General features: G+C 40.1%; 1 protein-coding gene across 5 annotated transcripts in view; it reads right to left on the bottom strand.

Annotated features, from left to right (window-relative positions):
• Positions 1-5,324: 5,324 nt before the first annotated feature.
• LOC122061641 (germinal center kinase 1-like) overlaps positions 5,325-20,811 on the bottom strand; it is a 50,517-nt gene continuing 35,030 nt past the window's right edge. For 2 of the 5 annotated variants that reach the window (XM_042625047.1, XM_042625050.1), the window contains 5 exons: positions 20,595-20,722; positions 20,321-20,468; positions 6,044-6,168; positions 5,752-5,928; positions 5,325-5,663 (listed from right to left, as the gene is read on the bottom strand). In XM_042625047.1, the coding sequence (XP_042480981.1) occupies positions 5,624-5,663; positions 5,752-5,928; positions 6,044-6,168; positions 20,321-20,468; positions 20,595-20,722 (618 nt within the window). In that variant the 3' untranslated portion in view covers positions 5,325-5,623. Of the gene's footprint in view, positions 5,664-5,751; positions 5,929-6,043; positions 6,251-20,320; positions 20,469-20,594; positions 20,723-20,811 lie in introns of those variants that run through there. The other 3 variants (XM_042625048.1, XM_042625049.1, XM_042625051.1) reach the window with 3 other exon arrangements.

The following is a 20,811-nucleotide window of genomic DNA, read 5'->3' as shown; positions in this document are numbered from 1 at the left end:
GGTCCCTAGCTGTTTAGCCACATGAATAAATAAATCATTAGAAATTTGAACGTGGGTGCATGGATATATATGGTATGATAAATGATTTATTGGAGAAAGAACTTTGTCTGTCCACTTTCCCACACTCAGTTAGACATATGGGGGAACTGAGGGCCGGCTGCGAAAAGGCACCCCTGCCCTTGCCTCTACTTCCCCATGTGCTTGGTGTGGGGAATTCAGATGGGCAAAGTTCTCTTAATTTCACATGATTTGTAATTTTTATAATTTTTTCTCTCTTAAGCCATTGTATCCCTTGTCCATTTCATTTTCTAGAATAGTAATAGATTTGGGGGAAGATAGAATCTTTCCATCTAAGATGATTTCATATTATGATTGGACTTCTAAAACAATGAGTCGCGTCCATAATATTAACTTTCCTTCCTCATAAATTATAATAAGAATCACTTCGTCTTTATCCAGAATCATCTAATGCTATGATTGGACTCTATCATTGTTTCTCTTATCCCACCATTGGTTCTCTTAATTTTTTTTTGGTGAATGAAAAATATATTAGAACAAGAAAGAAAAATAAATACAACAACAAAACCAAATGGGCTAGACCCGGGAGAGAGCCCTACCAAGCCCTGAAGAGAAGGGCCTCAACCCTTAAAAGCTAGGACAAACCCAAAAGAAGGGAGGAAGAAGAAACAAGCAAAAGAAGAGAGGGATACAAGAAAATTGAGGGTTAAGGGGAACAGACGAAGTGGAAGGAAGATACACAAACTAACGGAGAGGAGAGAGAAGAGACCAAAATTTGAAAACTCATACCCGTTGACGTGACAATCCATCTGTGAGAGAGAAACGTGGGCTGGCGGAGAGGTTTAAGGAGGTCACTACCCACAGAGGCATGATATTCACACGTTAAGGCAGTTGGGGACGTGTGCGTGAAGGAACTATGGTCATGGGGACATGTGTCATGACCATGTTAAAGGACCCAGTTTAGTGGGGGTAGTGGACTAATGGCGTACGTGGAAAAACAGTTGAATCCACAAGCTATTTAAGGCAGAAGAAGTCGGCCAGAAGAGGACAATTAAAAAAAAAATCACTCGAAAGCCCATTAGCAATGCAAATCTCTTTTTTGTTTTATTTTCATTCACTAGAGTCAGATATAGCTTGGAACTCTTCGTTGCTTTACTTTAAATTTCTCTTCACAATGTCCATCTATTGGACCCTAGTATTTTGTATTCGAAATTTGCCTTAAGGAATATACCATTTGTTTTATTCCTTTGGTAGTTAAAGTTAGCAATTGAGGTAAGAGGAAAATTCAAATCGCTTGATCGAAGTCAAAGTGATCAGTGAATCTAATCAGAAAGGATTCTGGCATGCCCAAGCACTCATCAGCATGGCCAGTTGACCATAACCTACTAAGCAAGATTTAGTGCCAACAATAAGATGTTATATTGGTTAAGGCTTTAATGATTTTAATTTGAGTATTTTTTTTTTTTTTTTTTGGTAATAAAAACTGGGTGCTCCATGGTAGTGATCATAGCCCCGAGGACAAGCCCCCATATGACAAGCGGGGCTTCCGCAGGACCAATGAACGATAGTGGGGCATACTAAGACTCGAACCCACAACCAACCAACTCGAGCGATGATGGGTTAAGGGCATTTTCACCACCAGGCTACCAACCCCATTGGTAATTTGAGTATTGTGAGCTTATTGCCATGTTTTCTTCCTTCACAAAAGGACAGTCATTTTATTTTTCTTTCCTTATACAAGTGGATGATCGGTTTTTCTTAAGATAGAAAAAATTAGTAAAGCGAACAAACTTACTTGGAAGCAAATTGAGCTTAAGAAAAGCTCTAATACACAAAGACAGAGAACACAAGTCAATGTATTGAACAATATTGAGGGGTTCGCAGATGGTTTTCCCATTATGGACCAATACTGGGTTCATCTGGAGCAGAAGAGGGTTCTTGTCGTCTAGGTTCTCTTCCTTGTATTCTTAGTTTTGATACCCTTCTTAGCCAAACTGATTCTTGCCCTCATCCCGAAAAAGATGGGCCAGTAATCCAAGTGAATTACCTCTTCAGCCATTGTTATTAAATCTCAGCTTAGCAGTTGCTTGAACAACAGAACCAGATGAGAATAAGCTTTTTCTGGTTGAGTGGTATCTTGTCACTGGTGGGTGGAACTGCATGGTGGCTAGGGGTATACATGGGCCAAGTTGGGCTATTTTTTTGAAAACCCTTACCCAACCCTGCATCCCCTTAATTGGGTCCAGGTCTGGCCCAGCCCTGCCAGTGCCTAAAAAAATCTACCCTAACCGCCCTCAAGGCAGGCTGGGTTGGGTCGGTTCTTACATCTATATCAGGGTAAAGTCAGGGTTGGGTTGGGTTGGGCTGGCCAAGCCTAAGTCTCAACCCGGGCCTAGTCCAACCCTGACCCTAACTCGCCCTCAAGGTTAGAAATCTTAGCCCATGCCCTATTCAGGCTTAGGGTGGGTCAGGGAAGGTTCGGGTTGTGAGGGCCAAGTATGCACCCCCAATACTGATATGAATTGACCAATCCGATATCAATTCCTAAAACCCAGAGTCTTCTCCAATACATGCAACATTCCCCCCCCCCTTTTTCAAATTATTATTTGACTTTTAAATTACCTTTTTCCCAGCAACAAAACATGCATTATGCCCTCCAGATAGACACATGAACTGCGTCTTAGAAAAAAAAAATTAATCAAATTACGCATGAATCGACACCAATAATATTTTATCAAGAGAAGAAAAAAAAAAAAGGAGATGATCTTATTCTACAAGTATTTAAGTTAATCCTCCTATTAGTCGAGTTAAGGCTCCAATTCTTATTTATTGGTACCCTCCCTTTTATATTGTTAAACTGAATGTGGATGGTGCAAATAAGGAAAATCCGGGCATTAGTGGTGGGGAGGCATTATTAGAAACAACAATGGGAATGTTCTCGCGGCATTCTCCAATTTCTATGGGGTGTGTTCAATTTCAATGGCTGAGTTGAGAGCCCTTAGAGATGGATTGAGGATTGTGTGGGGAATTGAGCATCTCTGATTTTTATGTTAGTTCTGACTCCTCCTTGATTGTGAAGTTGGTTACCCAAGGATCCTGTAATTTGTGGAGTTGTTGGTATTGGTTTTAGGAAGCTATCAACCTCTGTGATTCTCTGAGAGCTCACATCCCATTTTCTTTTCAGGAAAGCAATCAAGCCGCAGATTAGTTAGCTAATTTTGCATGTGAGTCTGCAATAAATTTGGTTTTCTATGGTGATGATCCTCTTCTAAGTGATCTTAGTTGCATCATTCAAGAGGACAAAGCTAGTTTACCAATCTTTAGAATGTTATAGTTATTTTGTAGGTGTTTTCTTTTGGGTTTTGAGAGTGATATAGTGACTTGTCTCTCCTGGGTTGGGGTAAGGCGAGTTATGTCCCCCCTTGTCTTTCTATTATCAATTTCATTTTTAATATAATTTTAAGGGCTATCTTGGGTCCTAGATAATATTAGGGATAATTAAAAAAATAAAAATAAAAAGTTCCTCAATCAAACGAGTCTTCTTAGGATTTTAGGAATCAGTATCGTATGGGTATTGGTCTGTTCCCGTTCCATATTGATTGTATTGGACATATTTACCATCAAAGATACTTACTTATATGAAACTGTGTTCACCATTTTATCCTCAATCCATACTATACCATCTAGGGATGAAAGTGTGGCCCTGACAACCCGAACCCGCCTCGGTCCGCCCTGAGCCAGAATAAGGCTTGGGCCAAATTTGTTTTTACCCTGAGGGCGGGTTAGGGTTGAAAAACCCCAACCATGGATCAGGGTTGGGCGGGCTTAGGTTGAGGCCTCAGCCCTGCCCAACCCAGCTCGAATTTAACCCTGAATTTTTATATTAGAATTTAGGGCTCCCTTTCATTTTTCTATAATTTTTTTATGTATAGAATCTGAATGGCAAAAACGGGTTAATCAAGGTTAATCCAATCATTACAAAAACCAGGGTCAACTTAGCCAGACCCAACTAGGCCTTGACAGGGTCAATTATGGCCAGATTGGGTTGGTATGAACCAGACAAGGTTGAGTCAGGCCTAGGTTGAATTTTGAGGACCTAAGGTTAAGTTAGGGTCTTAAGAAACCCGGCCCAACCTAACCGTGTTTTACCCCTAGTACCACCGATCCGATAATGGCCAGATTTGGTCAATACCAATACCGATTGGCTGATCCAGTATCAATTCCTAAAACCTCAAGTCTTCTCCAATACATGCCCACACACCCCCCTCACCCCCTTTTCAAATTATTATTTGACTTGTAAATTACCTTATTTATCCGTAGCAAAAACAGGCATCATGCCAAAGAAAAAAATTAAATCAAATTACATATACCAAGGTTCAAAATATCGGATTTCCCTTGGGAAGGTTGAAATCTGAGAAATTTCGAAGAAACCAAGAAAGGTCGAAATTTCCCCAGTTTGGGGGAAACTTTGTTTTCAACTCCTAAAATGTGTTTTTTTTTTTTTTACTTGATTTTTTTATACGTCCTATTTTAGGCATTTCTAACTCATTCACTTAATTAAATTCATGGAAAGAACACATAAAGTTATACTAGTGGTGTTGATCAAAGTTTGCCAATGTACATTGAGTCGTTGACTGAAACTATACTACATAAGTACATATAGAAGTTACTAACTAAAAATGTGAAATACATGAATAAAAGTTATAAACAAACAAAGCATAATGTAAAAGATCCAAAATAAATAATGATATTACATTATTGTGAGTCATCTCTCAAGTCTCAAGTCCCAAGTCTCAACATTCAATACTCAATAGTCAACACTCAACAGTCAATTCCAAGTATATTCTATAAAAAAAAATAAAAAAAAATTTAAGAAAGATGGGATTTACCTTTTTGGTCCAAACTCCCTTCCTTGGATAGATTTACTATGAACGTGCAAGATCTAATATTAGAATGAAGATTTAATGATACAAAGACAAAATCTTAAACGTTTTCCCAAGTTTCCCACTTCACAGAGAAGAAATATAGGAAAAGTGTCAAAATTTTGAAATAAGAAAGTTTGATATCCCATTTAAGAAGGTTTTATAAAGCTGGTTCAATTGGTCTACCTGAAAATTCCCACATTTCGATCCGAAATAAATTTTGGTCAATACTAATCGAAACTAGTGACTTTTAAAAGTCACATGTTATTTGATATCAGATTCTTGACACACGTAGAAATGTGGGAAATTTCGACAGTATCGGTTAAAACCTTGAACCATGATCAACACCAATAATATTTCGTTAAGAGAAAATAACACCAATAATAGAGAATGGAACCACTGATGAATGGCATCAAGGATGTTTTCCCTAAATATTCCTGAAAATCCGAATACACATGAATCACGCCCAAGAGTAAATGGCATGGAAAGAAAATTAAATTATATAAAAAAAAAAAAAAACAAAAACAAAAAGACGAATATAAACCTGCTTGTTATACAGCAATTCTGCTGCTGAAAAAGCACAATGCAAAAAATATTTTTTTCCTGATAAACATATGTACATCAAATAAATATACAAACTAAGAACAGTAGCGAGCCGATGGTAACATCAATTCAACCTTTCATCAAATGGGGTTGAGATCGCTTGAAACTTGACCCTGCCATCTGTGCACCATGAGCTATTTTCACATTACTTACTGATGATAATTGCAGATGAATAATGCCAACAAGCAAAACATCTGAAAAAACGAACCTGGCAAGGAGAAACCTTGCAAGAGGGCTTAAATTCGGGTTCTCAGAAAGCTCCACAACTTGTTGCTTCCTTCTGTCAGATTCTGCATTTGCATTTTCTGTTTCATTGGAAATTTTGCACGTTGTAAAGATGTGGGTTGCCAGCTCCTGGAGGTCCTTCACTGAAGATTCTCTTGAACTGCATGGTTTTTAATCAACCTAGGTCATTTAAACCAGAGAGTACAAACTAAAATATGGAGGGGAAAAAAACCATCACTAAATGGAGTAAAAATAAGAACAAAGATATTGTGAACCTTCCCAGACGCTGAAGCAACCTGCTGACAAGGAATTCACAGGAACCAGGCTTCATATGCTCCAGATCCATAAGTGAATCTGCGACAACACGTGCACCTATCTCTTCCAAATCATCCCCAACTGCCTACATGATATGTTCTGGAGACTATAAGTGATTCAACATCAATAGTTGAAGTAGGACAAAGGCCTGAAACCAGGCTAAGTTCCTGCACAGTTCCTTGTTTTTTATACAACTTGCACAGAAATTACCACATAGTATTATGTGCTTTAGTGCCAAAATGCACGCAGAATTGAAGGCAGGAGTCAAATAATTGTAGCTATTGCCAGGGTGGAGTCTTTTAAAAGATTTGCAGTCAATAACCAAAAACACTGCAGAAAGCACCACATCCAGCAGTAACATATCAAGGTACAACAGGAATCCAAAAATATTATTGGGACAACAGCCCCTCTCCCCCCAATGGAACTGAAGTGCCAATATCAACAGATAGCAACAAGAAAGCAAACCAAGAAACATGAAGTTCAAAACTGAGTAGAAATATTCACCAAATAGAACTGTTGTAATAATGAGTTTTATGGATTTTAGGGAAAGTGTCAGTTACCAAACGGACCGGACCCTAAGGGGTTTAATGGTCTTTGTAATTCTCTAGAACCTTCTCTCCATTATTATAAATAAAGAGGGCTGATGTCATACTAGACACAAGTCATTACCCCATTCGACATGGTATAAGAGTCTTAGAATCCGAAACCCTAAAGGCTCTCCCTCTTCTTCATCTCTTTGCCTCTTTCTAATTTCTCTCTCTCTCTCTCTCCCAGCGCCTCCATCATCTGCACTTCCCGCGATCTCTCTTCATCTGCTTCTCTCTGGTGGTGGGAGCTTCTTAAACCACCAAGAGGGTTTCTAGCCTCCACCCATCATTCCACTGGGTTCTCAGACTCTCTTATACAATGATCTGAGAGACCCAAAACCTTTTTGTAATCACTTTTTCAGGGTTTTCTCCCTGAGAAGGTTTTTTCATTGTCAGGATGTTTTTTTCCCGTTCGATGCTCCGATTGTCTTGATGTTTGTTGCAATTGGTGCCTCTTATCATTATGGTGGTATGTACTAACCACTTTTTCGTTTGAGGTCTCTGTTCTAGAGCTATCCCCAAAATCGTTTTCTCAAGGTTTTACCCTTCATCAATTTTTGGGTTTTCTAGCTTTTTCTGGTTATTTTGGTGTTTTTTCTATCTCCGGCTAGTGTCTCTTCTATTTGCATAGCTTTTCCTTGAGTAGCAACCATGTCTACCATGTCATCTGCTTCTACTAGTGGAAATACCACGACTCTCCTACCTTTCCTCCTTGTACTATCAAGCTTGATAGCACAAACTACCTTATGTGGTCACGCTCGGTCTGCATCTCATCAAGTCTTGTGGCTATTACAGGTACCTCACTGGAACCACGAAGCATTTGACCACCAATACTGAGATTGACAAGTGAGAGTGTGCCAACTCTCTAATTATGGCCTTCCTTGTCAACTCCATATTGCCACAGCTTTCCCGTGGCTATCTCCTCTTTAACTCCGCTACAAAGATCTGGAAGTCTGTCGAGGATATCTATTCCTAGACAGGGAATGATGCTCAGGTCTTTGAGCTTTGCCAGAAGGTTCATGATCTGAGGCAGAGAGGGCTCACTCTGTCATAGTACTACTATGAGTTGTGGTCACTATGGACTGAGTTAGATTTCTATGAGGAGCATACTCCTTCCACCACTGAAGATGTCACCAAGTTTCAGAAGCGAGAGGACAAAATCAGGGTCTGACTTTCTGGCAGGTCTGAATGTGGAGTTTGATTAGTTGCAGTCCCAGGTTTTGAGTTGTGACCCTTTTCTTACCTTGGATCAAGCCTATGCTGTGATCCAACTTGAGGACAGTCGATGTACCACTATGCTTCCATAGCAAGCTGCCACTCCTGAGAGATCTGCACTTATTTCTGGCACTCAGTCCATTAGTGCAGCCCCATAGTTTGGTGGCTGCTCTATTAAAACTCCAGTGAAGTGCGATTATTGTGGGAAGGAGCATCACACCAAAAAACACTACTGGAAGCTTCATAGTTATCCTACTGATACATCCGGAAAAGGGCGAGGGAAGGGTCGTGCCGGTACTTCTGGGCAGGCCAACCATAATGAGAGTCCTGCTCTGACTCTGACTCTGCTCTTGGTTCCTCAGTAGCCTCACTATCATTTGATGAGCTTATTTCCCTCCGGCGCCTCTTGACACGTCCAAACTCTCTTGCACCTGCCACTGTGAGCTCTGCCCATTCCACCCCTTCTGGGTCAGGTATCTCCTTTTATGGCCATACTATGTCTGTCCCTTCTACCCCTTGGATTATAGACTTTGGGGTTTCTGATCATATGACATGCCACTTGTCTCTTTTTTCACAGTACACTACTTGTCCTGGTAATGGTAAGATCAAATTGGCTAATGGGACTGATTCCACTATTCTGGGGAAGGGCTCTGTTGGATGTATCCCCTCTTTATCCATTTCTACTGTATTGCATGTTCCTTCTTTTCTCACTAGCCTTTTGTCCATTAGTAGTCATACTTCCAATCTTAATTGCAAAGTCATATTTTTCCCGTCTCATTGTGTTTTTTAGGATCTAGTGACAAGGGCAACGATTGGCTCTAGTAGGGCAAGTAGTGGTCTGTATCTGCTTGATGATGACTCAGCGTTGGTCCCTAGCCAGGCTCTTCAGACATCTTCTATGTCAACTCCCATCTCTGAGTTACTGCAGTGGCATCGTTGGTTGAGACATCCCCCTTTGGGAACTTTAGCTAGAGTTTTTCCTTCTTTTAAAAATTATAATTCAAGTCAGTTTTTTTGTGAGGCATGTGTTTTGGCCAAACAAACTCGAATCACTTATTCTGTTTCTGGAAATAAAAGTGCAACTCATTTTTTATTGATACATTTTGATATTTGGGGTTCATCCCGCTGTGTCTGTCAATGGTTATTGGTGGTTTGTCTCTTTTATTGATTGTCATTCTCGGACTACTTGGGTTTATATGATGCGAACCAAGAGCGAGACCTTCTATTGCTTTCAACAGTTTCACCGTATGGTTTAGACTCAGTTCGGTGCTACCATTAAGATCCTTCAAAGCGACAATGGCCGGGAATACTTTGAAGGGTCCTTTCAAGCTTACCTTTCTGATCATAGGATGATTTATTAGACAAGTTGTGTGGATACTCCGGCTCAGAATGGGGTTGTTGAGCGGAAGAATCGCCACCTTCGTGAGGTAGCATGCTTTGTTATGTTTGAGGTGCACGTTCCTCCCCAGTATTGGAGCAACGCAATTCTCACTGTTGCCTTTCTTATCAACCGAATGCCTTCTCGGATGCCTTTCGCTCCCCTCTGGATATTCTCCAAGGTTCCGCTGCTTTTCTTATTCCTCCTAAGGTATTCAGTAGTGTTTGCTATGCTCGCGATCATCATCCTCATGGAAAGTTTGATCCTCGTGGTCTCCGATGCATTTTTCTGGGGTATGCTCCTACTCAGAAAGGCTATCGGTGTTTTCATCCTCCTACTCGGCATTGGATTGTGACTACGGATGTTCTCTTTCATGAATCTGTGTCATACTACACTGCGATACCTCTTCAAGGGGAATCTCCTTCCATTGTGGAAGATGTGCCACCGTCTCTTAAAATCGATATCCCTGCTAGTATTCCGTTTCAAGGGGAGAGTGACTCCTACTTCTCCTACTGCGCTTTGGCCAGAGATACTTGTGTATAGTTGCAGAGAGCTGACTCAGACCACTACACATCCAACATCTACCCTACCATGTCAGTCGTCTCCTCTCGAGCCTGATCTTGTCCCCTTGGACCCTGGTAATTCACCTTCTCCTTCTGTTGATCAGTCTCTTGAGTTGCCTATAGCTATTCGTGAAGGCATTAGGTCTTGTACTTTACATCCTATTGCTAAAATTGTTTCTTATGACTCACTCTCTCCTTCCTACAATAGTTTTGTGTCTTCTCTTTCCTCGGTGTCCATTCCTCATACCTGCCAGGAAGCAAGTGCAGACTCACAAAGGCAGGCAACTACAGTTGAAGAGATGTAGGCTTTAAAGAAGAATGACATATTGGATCTGGTGTGTCTTCCCTCACAAAAGAAGACAGTTGGGTGCAAATGGGTCTTCACAGGAAAACAGAAGGCTGACGGTACAGTGGATCAGTACAAGGCCAGACTTGTTGCCAAATGCTTCACACAGACTTATGGGATTGACCACCAGGAGGCTTTTGCTCCAGTTGCTAAGATGAACACAATTCGTGTTATCTTGGCTTGTGCCGCCAACTTAGATTGGGATCTCCAACAGTTAGATGTGAAGAATGCCTTCCTTCATGGAGAACTTGAGGAAGTGTATATGGATATTCCTCCTGGGTTCACTTTCTCCAAAACCCAAGGGAAGGTATGCAAGCTGAAGTGTGCTCTGTATAGACTGAAACAATCCCCTCGTGCATGGTTCGGACGTTTCCATAAGGCTATGGTTGCTACAGGTTACACTCAAAGCAATGCCGACCACACTCTGTTCATTAAGAGATCTGGTGGAAAGATTGTTATCCTACTAGTATATGTAGATAATATTGTTGTTATTGGTAATGATCTGGCAGAAATCTCTCGCCTCAAGAGATACTTGAGTGAGGAATTCAAGATCAAAGACCTAAGATAACTTCGTTACTTCCTCGGCATTGAAGTTGCCGGGTCTTCTCATGGGATCTACTTGTCTCAGCGGAAGTATATGCTTGATCTTCTCTTTGAGATAGGCATGTTGGGATGTAAACCGGTAGACACTCCTACTGAAGCTAATGGTCACCTGAGTAGCAAGGAAGGTGATCCGGTAGATAAGGGGAGCTATCAGAGATTAGTGGGGCGGTTGATCTATCTCTCTTATTCACGCCCAGACATAGCATTCGTCAGCCTGGTTAGTCAGTACATGCATGATCCCTACTCGACTCACATGGAAGTTGTGTTGCGTATTCTCCGGTATTTAAAATCTGCCCCAAGACGTGGCATCCTTTTTCTCTTCATGATCACCATAGGGTGGAGGCCTTAACAGATGCGGATTGGGCAGGTTCTCCTGATGACTGCAGGTCTTATACTGGTTATTGCACCTTTGTTGGTGGTAACCTTGTTACGTGGCGCTGATGCGGTCTAGAGATGGTAAGGCAGTGCTCCGCCTTATGTGAAGTGGCGCCTTATGGGTTTTTTTTTATATATTTTTTATTTTTTTAAACACATTTTAAAATTACTTGATGAAGATTCCAAATATAGATTTTTTATTGGTAGGTGTATGATTTTGTTAACACTTGAGATGTATGGGATCAACTTTACTCCACCAAAAATAACCAAAACAAACAAAACAAAAACACGATTCACAAACAGGGTTTGGATTTTGTCAAGGGTTTTAAGAAAGGGCTTTGAGAAGGAATCAAGGAACAAGGAAGAACCACTGATCTAGGCGACCATTTTGATCCGGCAGCGGTGAGTTTGCTCCGGCAACGGTGAGCTTCATTCTTCTTTGACAGGAGTACAAATATAGTGGATGACCTTAAGCTTAGGTACTCATTTTGGCATCATAGAGGTGAGTATAATAAATACTTGTATTTTTTATGTCTTCTTTTCTTTATATTTATAATTTTGTTTCATAATTATGTATTTCTATTATAGGTTAATATGTTATGATGATTGATGATTGATGAGATGAACTTAGTTTATTCACTTTATTGATTTGTTTTCTTGATGAATATCTTACATTGGTATGAATATGAACCTTTAATATTTATTTAACATATGAGTGATAGGATTCAGCTAGGATTTGAGCAAAATAGATTGGTTTTATAAAAAAAAATTACACAGGAACGCTTTAGTCAATAATGCAACGCCTTATGCCCGCCTTATCGCTAAGGCGCTCCGAAAAACCCTCAAATGCCTCTGTAGCCTTACCGCCTTAAAAACTATGGTTGCCCGTTCAAGTGCTGAAGCAGAATTTCGTGCTATGATACATGGCATTTGTGAGCTCCTATGGCTTCATGGTCTTCTCACTGATTTGGCTATTCCTGTTACCCTTCCTATAAAGCTCTTTTGTGACAGCAAATCTGGCATTAGCATTGCTTACAACCCAGTCCAGTATGATCGAACCAAGCATGTGGTGATCAATCGACATTTCATCAAAGAGAAGTTGGATATGGGCCTTATCACAGTGCCTTTTATTCCCAATAATGAACAACTGACTAATGTATTTACTAAAGGTGATGCAGATCTGAAGACCTACATCCGTAGGAAGAAGGCCAACTAGAGTAACAAGCATGTGGCCTTACCTTGTTGATACTTATTAATTTCCATACTTAGTTTTTATTTCATGTTTTATGTCTTAGGTTAGTCCAAATTGAACCATGGTCCATGGTCCAATATCAGTTCAATTTAAGTGGTTAGAAGTTATTTTTATTTTTTACTTTTTATTTTTCTAAAAGGGGGGATCAATTCACTTTTGTAAGTAATGATGGGTGAAGACTTTTCCACCTTTGGTAGTTGGGGGATGAAGACTTTTCCATTACAAATTTAAGAGCTGAGGCATTTTCCACTTTTGGTAGTTGGTAGGTAAAGACTTTTCCAACTTTAGTAGTTGGAAGGTGAAGACTTTCCTACCCTAACTTTAATAAGTGAAGACTTTCTACTATTGTTAGTTGGAAGTTGGAAGTTGGAAGTTGGAAGTTGGGTATGTAATGTTTTGTTGAGTTAGTCCTATAAATAGGGAGCAATCGTAAGTATTCAAGAACAACTCAGAATTTGAAAACAAAGTTTGCTTATGCAACTCTCTTCTTGTGTTTGATCAAGAAATCCCTCGTGTTTGATCAAAGTAAGTTGGTGTTTGATCCAGTCGATCCACCTTGCAGTGTGAAGCCCGGGTGTTATTTTATTGTTTATTGTTCCATCGTTTTCATCTTTCAACAATTTTTAGCAATATCCTATTCTCCATATCTAGAATTCCCTATTCTCTGAGAAAAGATCCTACCTTGGTACTGTTTTGAGCTTCCTCAATTACAGTATTACATCCATTGGTATCAGAGGATGGCAGAGAATGAGTCACAGTGGCCGCCGCCTCCACCTGATCCAATGGCAAAAGTCATTGAAATGTTTTAACAACTCTCTGCTGATCAAAAAGCTATTAGTGAGAGGTTACTGCGACTTGAGAACCAAAGTGTTACTCCTATACAAGGCAGCAATGTACCATTCGAGAGGAAGGACATGTATCAACTACAATCTGTTGTGCATTGTCAACATAGGAGAATTGCTGAAAGGGCACAACCAAGGATTAAAGTATCGGTATCGGTCGCCGTATCGGTCGGTCAAAATTAAGATACGTATCGGAGGGTATCGTATCGTATCGGAGATACGCTAAAGATACGCACATAAATGGATAGGGAACACATTTTTAAACACTTTTGCATAAAAAAATAGTTAAAAAAAACTATATATAACATGTAGAATGCATAAATACTTAAGTAGAGGGTATCGTATTGATAGACAAATATATTGAGTTGAAAATGTTCAAAATGATGAGGTTTGAGTTTCTTACAGTTTTTTCTTTCCTCATTGCCATTGTCACTGTGATGAGTGTCGTGAAGAGTGTCTTGGTGGTTCAAATCCTTGGCTAGGACCTTCTTCTTCAATAGAAACAACTACGATGATATTCTGCACTTGTCGAATATAGGCACAATATTTACCCTAGTCGAAATATTTATGGTTGTGGGTCTCCCATTCATTGTAGAAAAATTAAATTTTTTTTATAGAAGTTCTAGATTAAATGTTTTTAAAGAACATATAAAAAATCAACAAAGTGTGGACCAATATATTTGAGTAGATCTGAGAAATAAAAAAAAATTTTGAAACCCTCACTTTTTTGGGGAAAAAATGTGGGTTTCATTTGAAATCATGTATTTAGTAATTATAAGTTATGACATTATTTTTAAGAGTTGAATGAACTAAATTTTCTAAAAAAAAAATTTTTTTTGTGGATTTTTATTATTTTTTTTTTAAATTAATTTCGGAATAAAAAAATTTAAAAAAATATATTTTTTTGAGAAAAATAAAAAATTTCCATGGAAGTTGTAGAACACTTGTTTTTACATAACATATAAAAAATCTAGAAAACTGTTGGTGAGAGTGTGAAGTGTTTGTTTCAAACAATAAAAAATTCACACTTAAGTAACCGTATCGTACCGATACAGTACGATACGGCTCGATACTGCACGATACCTTCGATACGTATCGATACTCTCAGGAATTTTCAGATTTTCAAAAGTTCGTATCGTAGAGTATCGTACGTATCGGTATCGATACGGTATGGCACGATACGATACGTACGATACGCCGATACACAAAAAGAGGCCCAAAATTCCCCGTAGCGTATCGGTATGTATCGTGCCGATGCCTACCGATACGGCACGATACGCACCGATACTTAAAACCATGGGCACAACAAAGAACCCCTACAGCACCACCTACCTTCGAGGAACATATAAGATCTTATTTCAATGGTGATCTTGAAGCACCCCGTCGACGTATTGATGATTCACAAAAAGTCAAGCTTGAATTAAAGGAGTTCAACAAAAAGCATGATCCACAGGTATTTTATGATTAGTTGGCTGCTTTAAATGACTATTTTGATTGGTTTGAGTTGTCTGAGTCACGTAAGATGAGACTAGCGCGTACTAAGCTAGTTGGCTCAGCCCGTGAATGGTGGAGAACTGAAGAAAGGGATCTAGAAGATTGTGGTAGAGCTCCCATTACTTGGGAAGAGATGAAAGAAGATCTTAGTGCCAAATACTTACGACGACACTTTAGATCACAACTGCAGGACAAGTTGAATACTCTTCGTCAAGGGAGTATGTCTGTTGCAGAGTACATCGAGCAGTTTGATTCACTCTATTCACGCACTGGCATCATGGAGAATGAATTACAGGTACTTTCCCGCTTTCGTTTGGGTTTGAGATATGATATAAATCATGCTATCGGCGTAGTAAATGTATCCAATGTCAAGGAATGCTTCGAGAAGGCAGTACATGCAGAGGAGTTACTAGCTCCTACGGGTAGAAGCTTTGGATATCACGCTGGAGAGATCACAAAAAAAATTTCAGCAAAGAATCCTACTTCTTATCCTCCACGTATCACACCTTCTCCACGTGCTGATCACAAGGGGAAAGCACCTATGCCTAGCACTGCCATAGTGCAATGCTTTCATTGTCAGGAGAGGGGACATTATGCCAAAAATTGTCCTACACGTTAAAAAGTAGCAGTGATGATTAACGCTGACGATACTCCTAATGAAGATAATTCCCATATCTTTCCAATCCCATTGGAAGAAGACGAAAATGTTGCTTATTATAATGGGGCAGAAGCAAATGAAGATGACTCCTATGGAATTCATGTAGTTTCTCGCATATTGGTGGCTGAAACCAAAGACGAGGATTGGCGATGTACTTGCATATTTTACAGCCGCATGCGTTCAACTGATCCCACTATACAGGTGATAGTTGACAGTGGCAGCCGCATTAATGTTGTCTCTGAGTTGTTTGTGAAGAAGGCACATTTGAAGGCAGAGAAACACCCGCAGTCTTACAAAGTATCCCTACTAAATGGCAATACTTTGGAGGTCAATCAGCGATGTTCTATTCCATTACAACTTTCTCGATATGAAGAAAAGGTATGGTGTGATGTTATTCCTATGAAGCTAACTGATGTTCTTTTAGGGAGACCATGGATGTATGATAATGATGTTCTCACTGGCGGAAAGAAGAATCAGTGCATATTTACCTTTAAAGGGCAGCACAATATACTTGAGCCTATCAATGTACCAGAGGAGATGCGCAAGAGACAGACATTGAGGACTAACCAGAAAGCCACCACCGATACCAACAAGATGCTGGTCTTTCCACAGAAGAAGATTTTAGCTGTTCCACAAAAGCAGTTTGAGCAAACCAGCCATGATACAGGCATGATATTAGCCTTGGTTACTAGAGAGGTCACTCCACCACCAACAGTTCAGCTCACACGGCCTATTAGAGAGCTTCTATCAGACTTTTCTGATTTAGTACGTGACATGCTGCCTAATAAGCTCCCTCCTATGCGCGATATTCAGCATACTATTGACTTGGTACCTGGTTCTGTGCTTCCCAACCTTCCAGCTTACCGTCTCAGTCCTACAGAACACACTAAGCTCAAAAGGCAAGTTGATGAACTACTACAGAAGGGGTTTATCGTTGAGAGCCTTAGTCCTTGTGCTGTACCAGCATTGCTTATTCCAAATTAGGATGGCTCATGGATCATGTGTGTCGACAATAGAGCAATCAACAAAATAACAGTCAAGTATAGGTTTCCCATACCACGACTTGATGATATGCTAGACATGTCCGGTGCAAAGGTCTTTTCAAAATTGGACCTTTGAAGCGGCTACCATCAAATTCGTATTCGGCCAGGAGACGAATGGAAGACCGCCTTCAAGACCAAGGATGGACTATTCGAGTGGAAGGTCATGCCTTTTGGTCTGACGAATGCACCTAGTACATTCATACGAGTTATGACACAAGTACTTCGTCCATTTATTGGTCGATTTTTGGTTGTATACTTTGATGATATCTTAGTTTACAGCAAGCATCCAGATGATCACATCGACCATTTGAAGCAAGTCTTGTGGGTGATCCGTATGGAGAAGCTATACATTAATCTCAAGAAGTGTTCCTTTATGTTGCCCAAGGTTGTATTCCTTGGTTTTATTGTCTCATCCAAGGGGGTTAAAGCTGATCCTGAGAAGATCAAGAGCATCATCAACTGGCCTACCCCGAAGACAATCACTGAAGTCCGTAGCTTCCACGGTCTAGCCTCATTTTACAAGAGATTCATTCGAAATTTTAGTGCAGTCATGGCACCTATTACCGAATGTATGAAGCAGAGTAAAGGCAACTTTGAGTGGACAACAGCAGCGACAAAAGCACTCCATCTTATCAAGAAGAATATGACGGAGGCCCCGGTATTACGCCTGCCAGATTTTGATCGTGTATTTGAGGTGGCAACTGATGCTTCGCATATTGGGTTGGGAGGTGTGCTGATGCAAGAAGGGCACCCTATCGCTTTCTATAGCGAGAAACTCAACAATGCCAAGCGACGCTACTCGACTAATGATTTGGAGCTTCATGCTGTCATCCAAGTGTTACGCCATTGGAGACACTATCTTATTGGTAAGGAATTTATTCTTCACACCAATCATGAAGCACTCAAACATCTCCATTCTCAGATGTCAATCAGTCAGAAGCATGCAATGTGGGTTGCTTACCTACAAGAGTTCGTCTTTGCGATGAAATACAAGGCTGGTAAAGAGAACACGGTGGCTGATGCTTTAAGCCGAAAAGTTCTCACTATCAATATTTTTTCAGCGCATGCCGTTAGTATTGATCAGATACGAGATGAGTACACGTCTGATAAGGATTTCAGAGTCCTATAAGGCATATGCAGAGTTACAGCAAGGTGGGCAACACCCTAAAAATTCTGTCCACAATGGTTATTTGTTCTTCAGAACGCAATTATGCATTCCAGACTCCTCCCTACGACATCACATCATAAGGGAGTTACACGGAGGAGGTTTGGGAGGCCACTTCAGCAAGGACAAGACCATCATACAGGTGACTGATCGGTACTACTAGCCACACATTGCAAAAGACGTAGATCATGTCATCAAAATGTGTCGAGTCTGTCAACTTGTTAAGGGAACCAAGCAGAATACAGGCCTCTACTCCCCACTACCGTTTCCTCATGCACCTTGGCTCGACATTAGTATGGATTTTGTACTTGGGCTGCCACCTACAAGAGAACGGTACGATTCCATCATGGTTGTAATAGATCGCTTCTCTAAGATGGCTCACTTTTTGCCATGTCGAAAGACCTTTATTGCAAAGCTCTTCTTTAAAGAGGTTGTTCGACTGCATGGGCTGCCAAGTACTATTGTCTCTGATCGTGACATCAAGTTTATGAGCTATTTCTGGAAGACATTGTGGCTGAAAACTAACACAAAGCTACAGTTTTCAACTGCATTCCATCCACAAACTGACGGTCAAACGAAGGTTGTTAATAGAAGCTTGGGGAACTTGTTGAGGTGCTTAGTCCGAGATTATGAGAAGACATGGCCAGCAATCCTTGACATAGCTGAGTTTGCCTACAATAGCTCAGTGAACAGGACAACAGGGCGCACACCATTCAAGATATTACTTGGAATTCAGCCGCAACGCCCAATTGATCTTGTTCCACTCCCACCCCAAGCTCGAATCAGCCTTGAAGCTGATGAATTCTTGTGCCACATCACAGAGGTGCATGCAAACGTGTGACGACGTGTTGCCTTAAGTAATGATGTCTACAAGGCTATAGCTGATTATCATCGACGTTATGTGGAGTTTAAACCAGGAGACATGGTTATGGTTCGCATAAATCCTGAGAGGTTCCAACCTGGTGTTAACACAAAGCTCCATCCAACAAAGATGGGTCCCTACAAGGTGCTGAAACGTGTAGGACCAAATGCTTATGTGCTCGAACTGCCTGAGGAAATGACCATAAGCGATGTCTTCAATGTAGCTGACCTACATCTTTATGTGGGACATCATTCAGATGATGGTGATCTGGAACAAATGCTAAGGCTGCCCCCAACTTACACTACCTTTGGAAGATGTTATTGAAGAGTTTTTGGATGATACTTACAAAACCACTTGTCGTGGCACCGGTTATGACACTTTTCTTGTCAAATGGAAGGGACGACCACGGACTGATTGCACTTGGATTCATGCTGATGACTTCAAGCGACTCGATCCTGACTTATATGAGCGTTACATGTCTTTCACCCATTCATCGGAGATGAATGTTTTCAAGTCGGGAGGAGCTGATGCAGATCTGAAGACCTACATCCGTAGGAAGAAAGCCAACAAAAGTAACTAGCATGTGGCCTTACCTTGTTGATGCCTATTAATTTTCATACTTAGTTTTTATTTCATGTTTTATGTCTTAGTTTAGTCCAAATTGAACCATGGTCCATGTTGGTCCAATATCGGTTCAATTTAAGTGGTTAGAAGTTACTTTTATTTTTTACTTTTTACTTTTCTAAAAAGTGGGATCAACTCACTTTTGTAAGTGATGATGGGTGAAGACTTTTCCACCTTTGGTAGTTGGGGGATGAAGACTTTTCCATTGCAACTTTAAGAGGTGAGGCTTTTTCCACTTTTGGTAGTTGGTAGGTGAAGACTTTTCCAACTTTAGTAGTTGGAAGATGAAGACTTTCCTACCCTAACTTTAATAAGTGAAGACTTTCTACTATTGTTAGTTGGAAGTTGGGTATGTAATGTTTTGTTGAGTTTGTCCTATAAATAAGGATCAATTATAAGCATTAAAGAACAACTCAGAATTTGAAAACAAAGTTTGCTTATGCAACTCTCTTCTTGTGTTTGATCAAGAAATCCGTTGTGTTTGATCCAGTCAATCCACCACGTGGTGTGAAGCCCGGGTGTTATTTTATTGTTTATTGTTCCATCTTTTTCATCTTTCAACAATTTTTAGCAATATCCTATTCTCCATATCTAGAATTCCCTATTCTCTGATAAAAGATCCTACCCTGGTGCTGTTTTGAGCTTCCTCAATTATAATATTACATCAAAAGGTCTTGGTAGTAAGATGTTTCATCCTATTATCTGTAAGTTGGGCATATGTGATATCTATGCACCAACTTGAGGGGGTGTTGTAATAATGGGTTTTAGGGAAAGTGTCGGTTACCAAACGGACCCTAAGGGGTTTAATGATCTCTGTAATTCTCTAGAACCTTCTCTCCATTGTTATAAATAAAGAGGGTTGGTGTCATATTAGACACAAGTCATTACCCCATTCAACAAGAACAAACCTTGATTAAACCTCAACAGGAAAAAGGAGCGTAGAAAGATTTATGGCCATAACCTAAAAGGCCAACACCCAGTAGATACACCAACCAACAAGATTCACAATCAGAAAATAATCACTTAATCACAAAGCATCAGGTTACAAAATGTATACATCACATGCACTGAACTCATGGAGCACTAAAGGATGGTGAACAGAAACTCAAGAAAAGGAATGAATATATTGTAAGCAGCTTATGACAATCTTTAACATAAAAGACAGGCTAGTGAGTTGGACATACTAGGCAAATGATGATGCATGTAAGTAGTAACTTTATATATGCTTACCTCTTTCAACGAGGGGATTAGCAAAATTGATAATGCAGGAGATGATGAGGCTGCGGCTGTGGCTGCAGAATTTCTTGCATTTTCGTCATCACTTGCTTGACGTGATCTAGGAGTTACTTTGTGCACATCAAAGAACTCATGAGAGTGGCTGAGAGGAAATAGTGGTCAATAAGAAGAAGTAATAAGCATATCTTTTCCACCTCTTGCATTTTCTTGCATCTTGTTAAATGATACAATTATTTGCATCCACACAAACTACAGTAATGCCATATACCTGGAGGAAGCAGAACTATTTGTTCCTTCTGTTGTTTTACTTTCTTGTCCATCTCTATTAAGTTTGCCCAATATGAACCTTTCCCGAGCATTTCCTTTCCTGAATCCTGCTTGAATAGCAGCTTTCGCCTGAAATATATACCAAGAAAATACTATTCACGAAAACAAGTACAATGGTATATATATATATATATATATTGTAAAATAGCACAAAGGTT

The sequence above is a fragment of the Macadamia integrifolia genome, chromosome 14 (assembly GCF_013358625.1).
Source record: "Macadamia integrifolia cultivar HAES 741 chromosome 14, SCU_Mint_v3, whole genome shotgun sequence".
NCBI lineage: Eukaryota > Viridiplantae > Streptophyta > Magnoliopsida > Proteales > Proteaceae > Macadamia > Macadamia integrifolia.
This window is presented reverse-complemented; position numbering and strand designations above follow the sequence as displayed.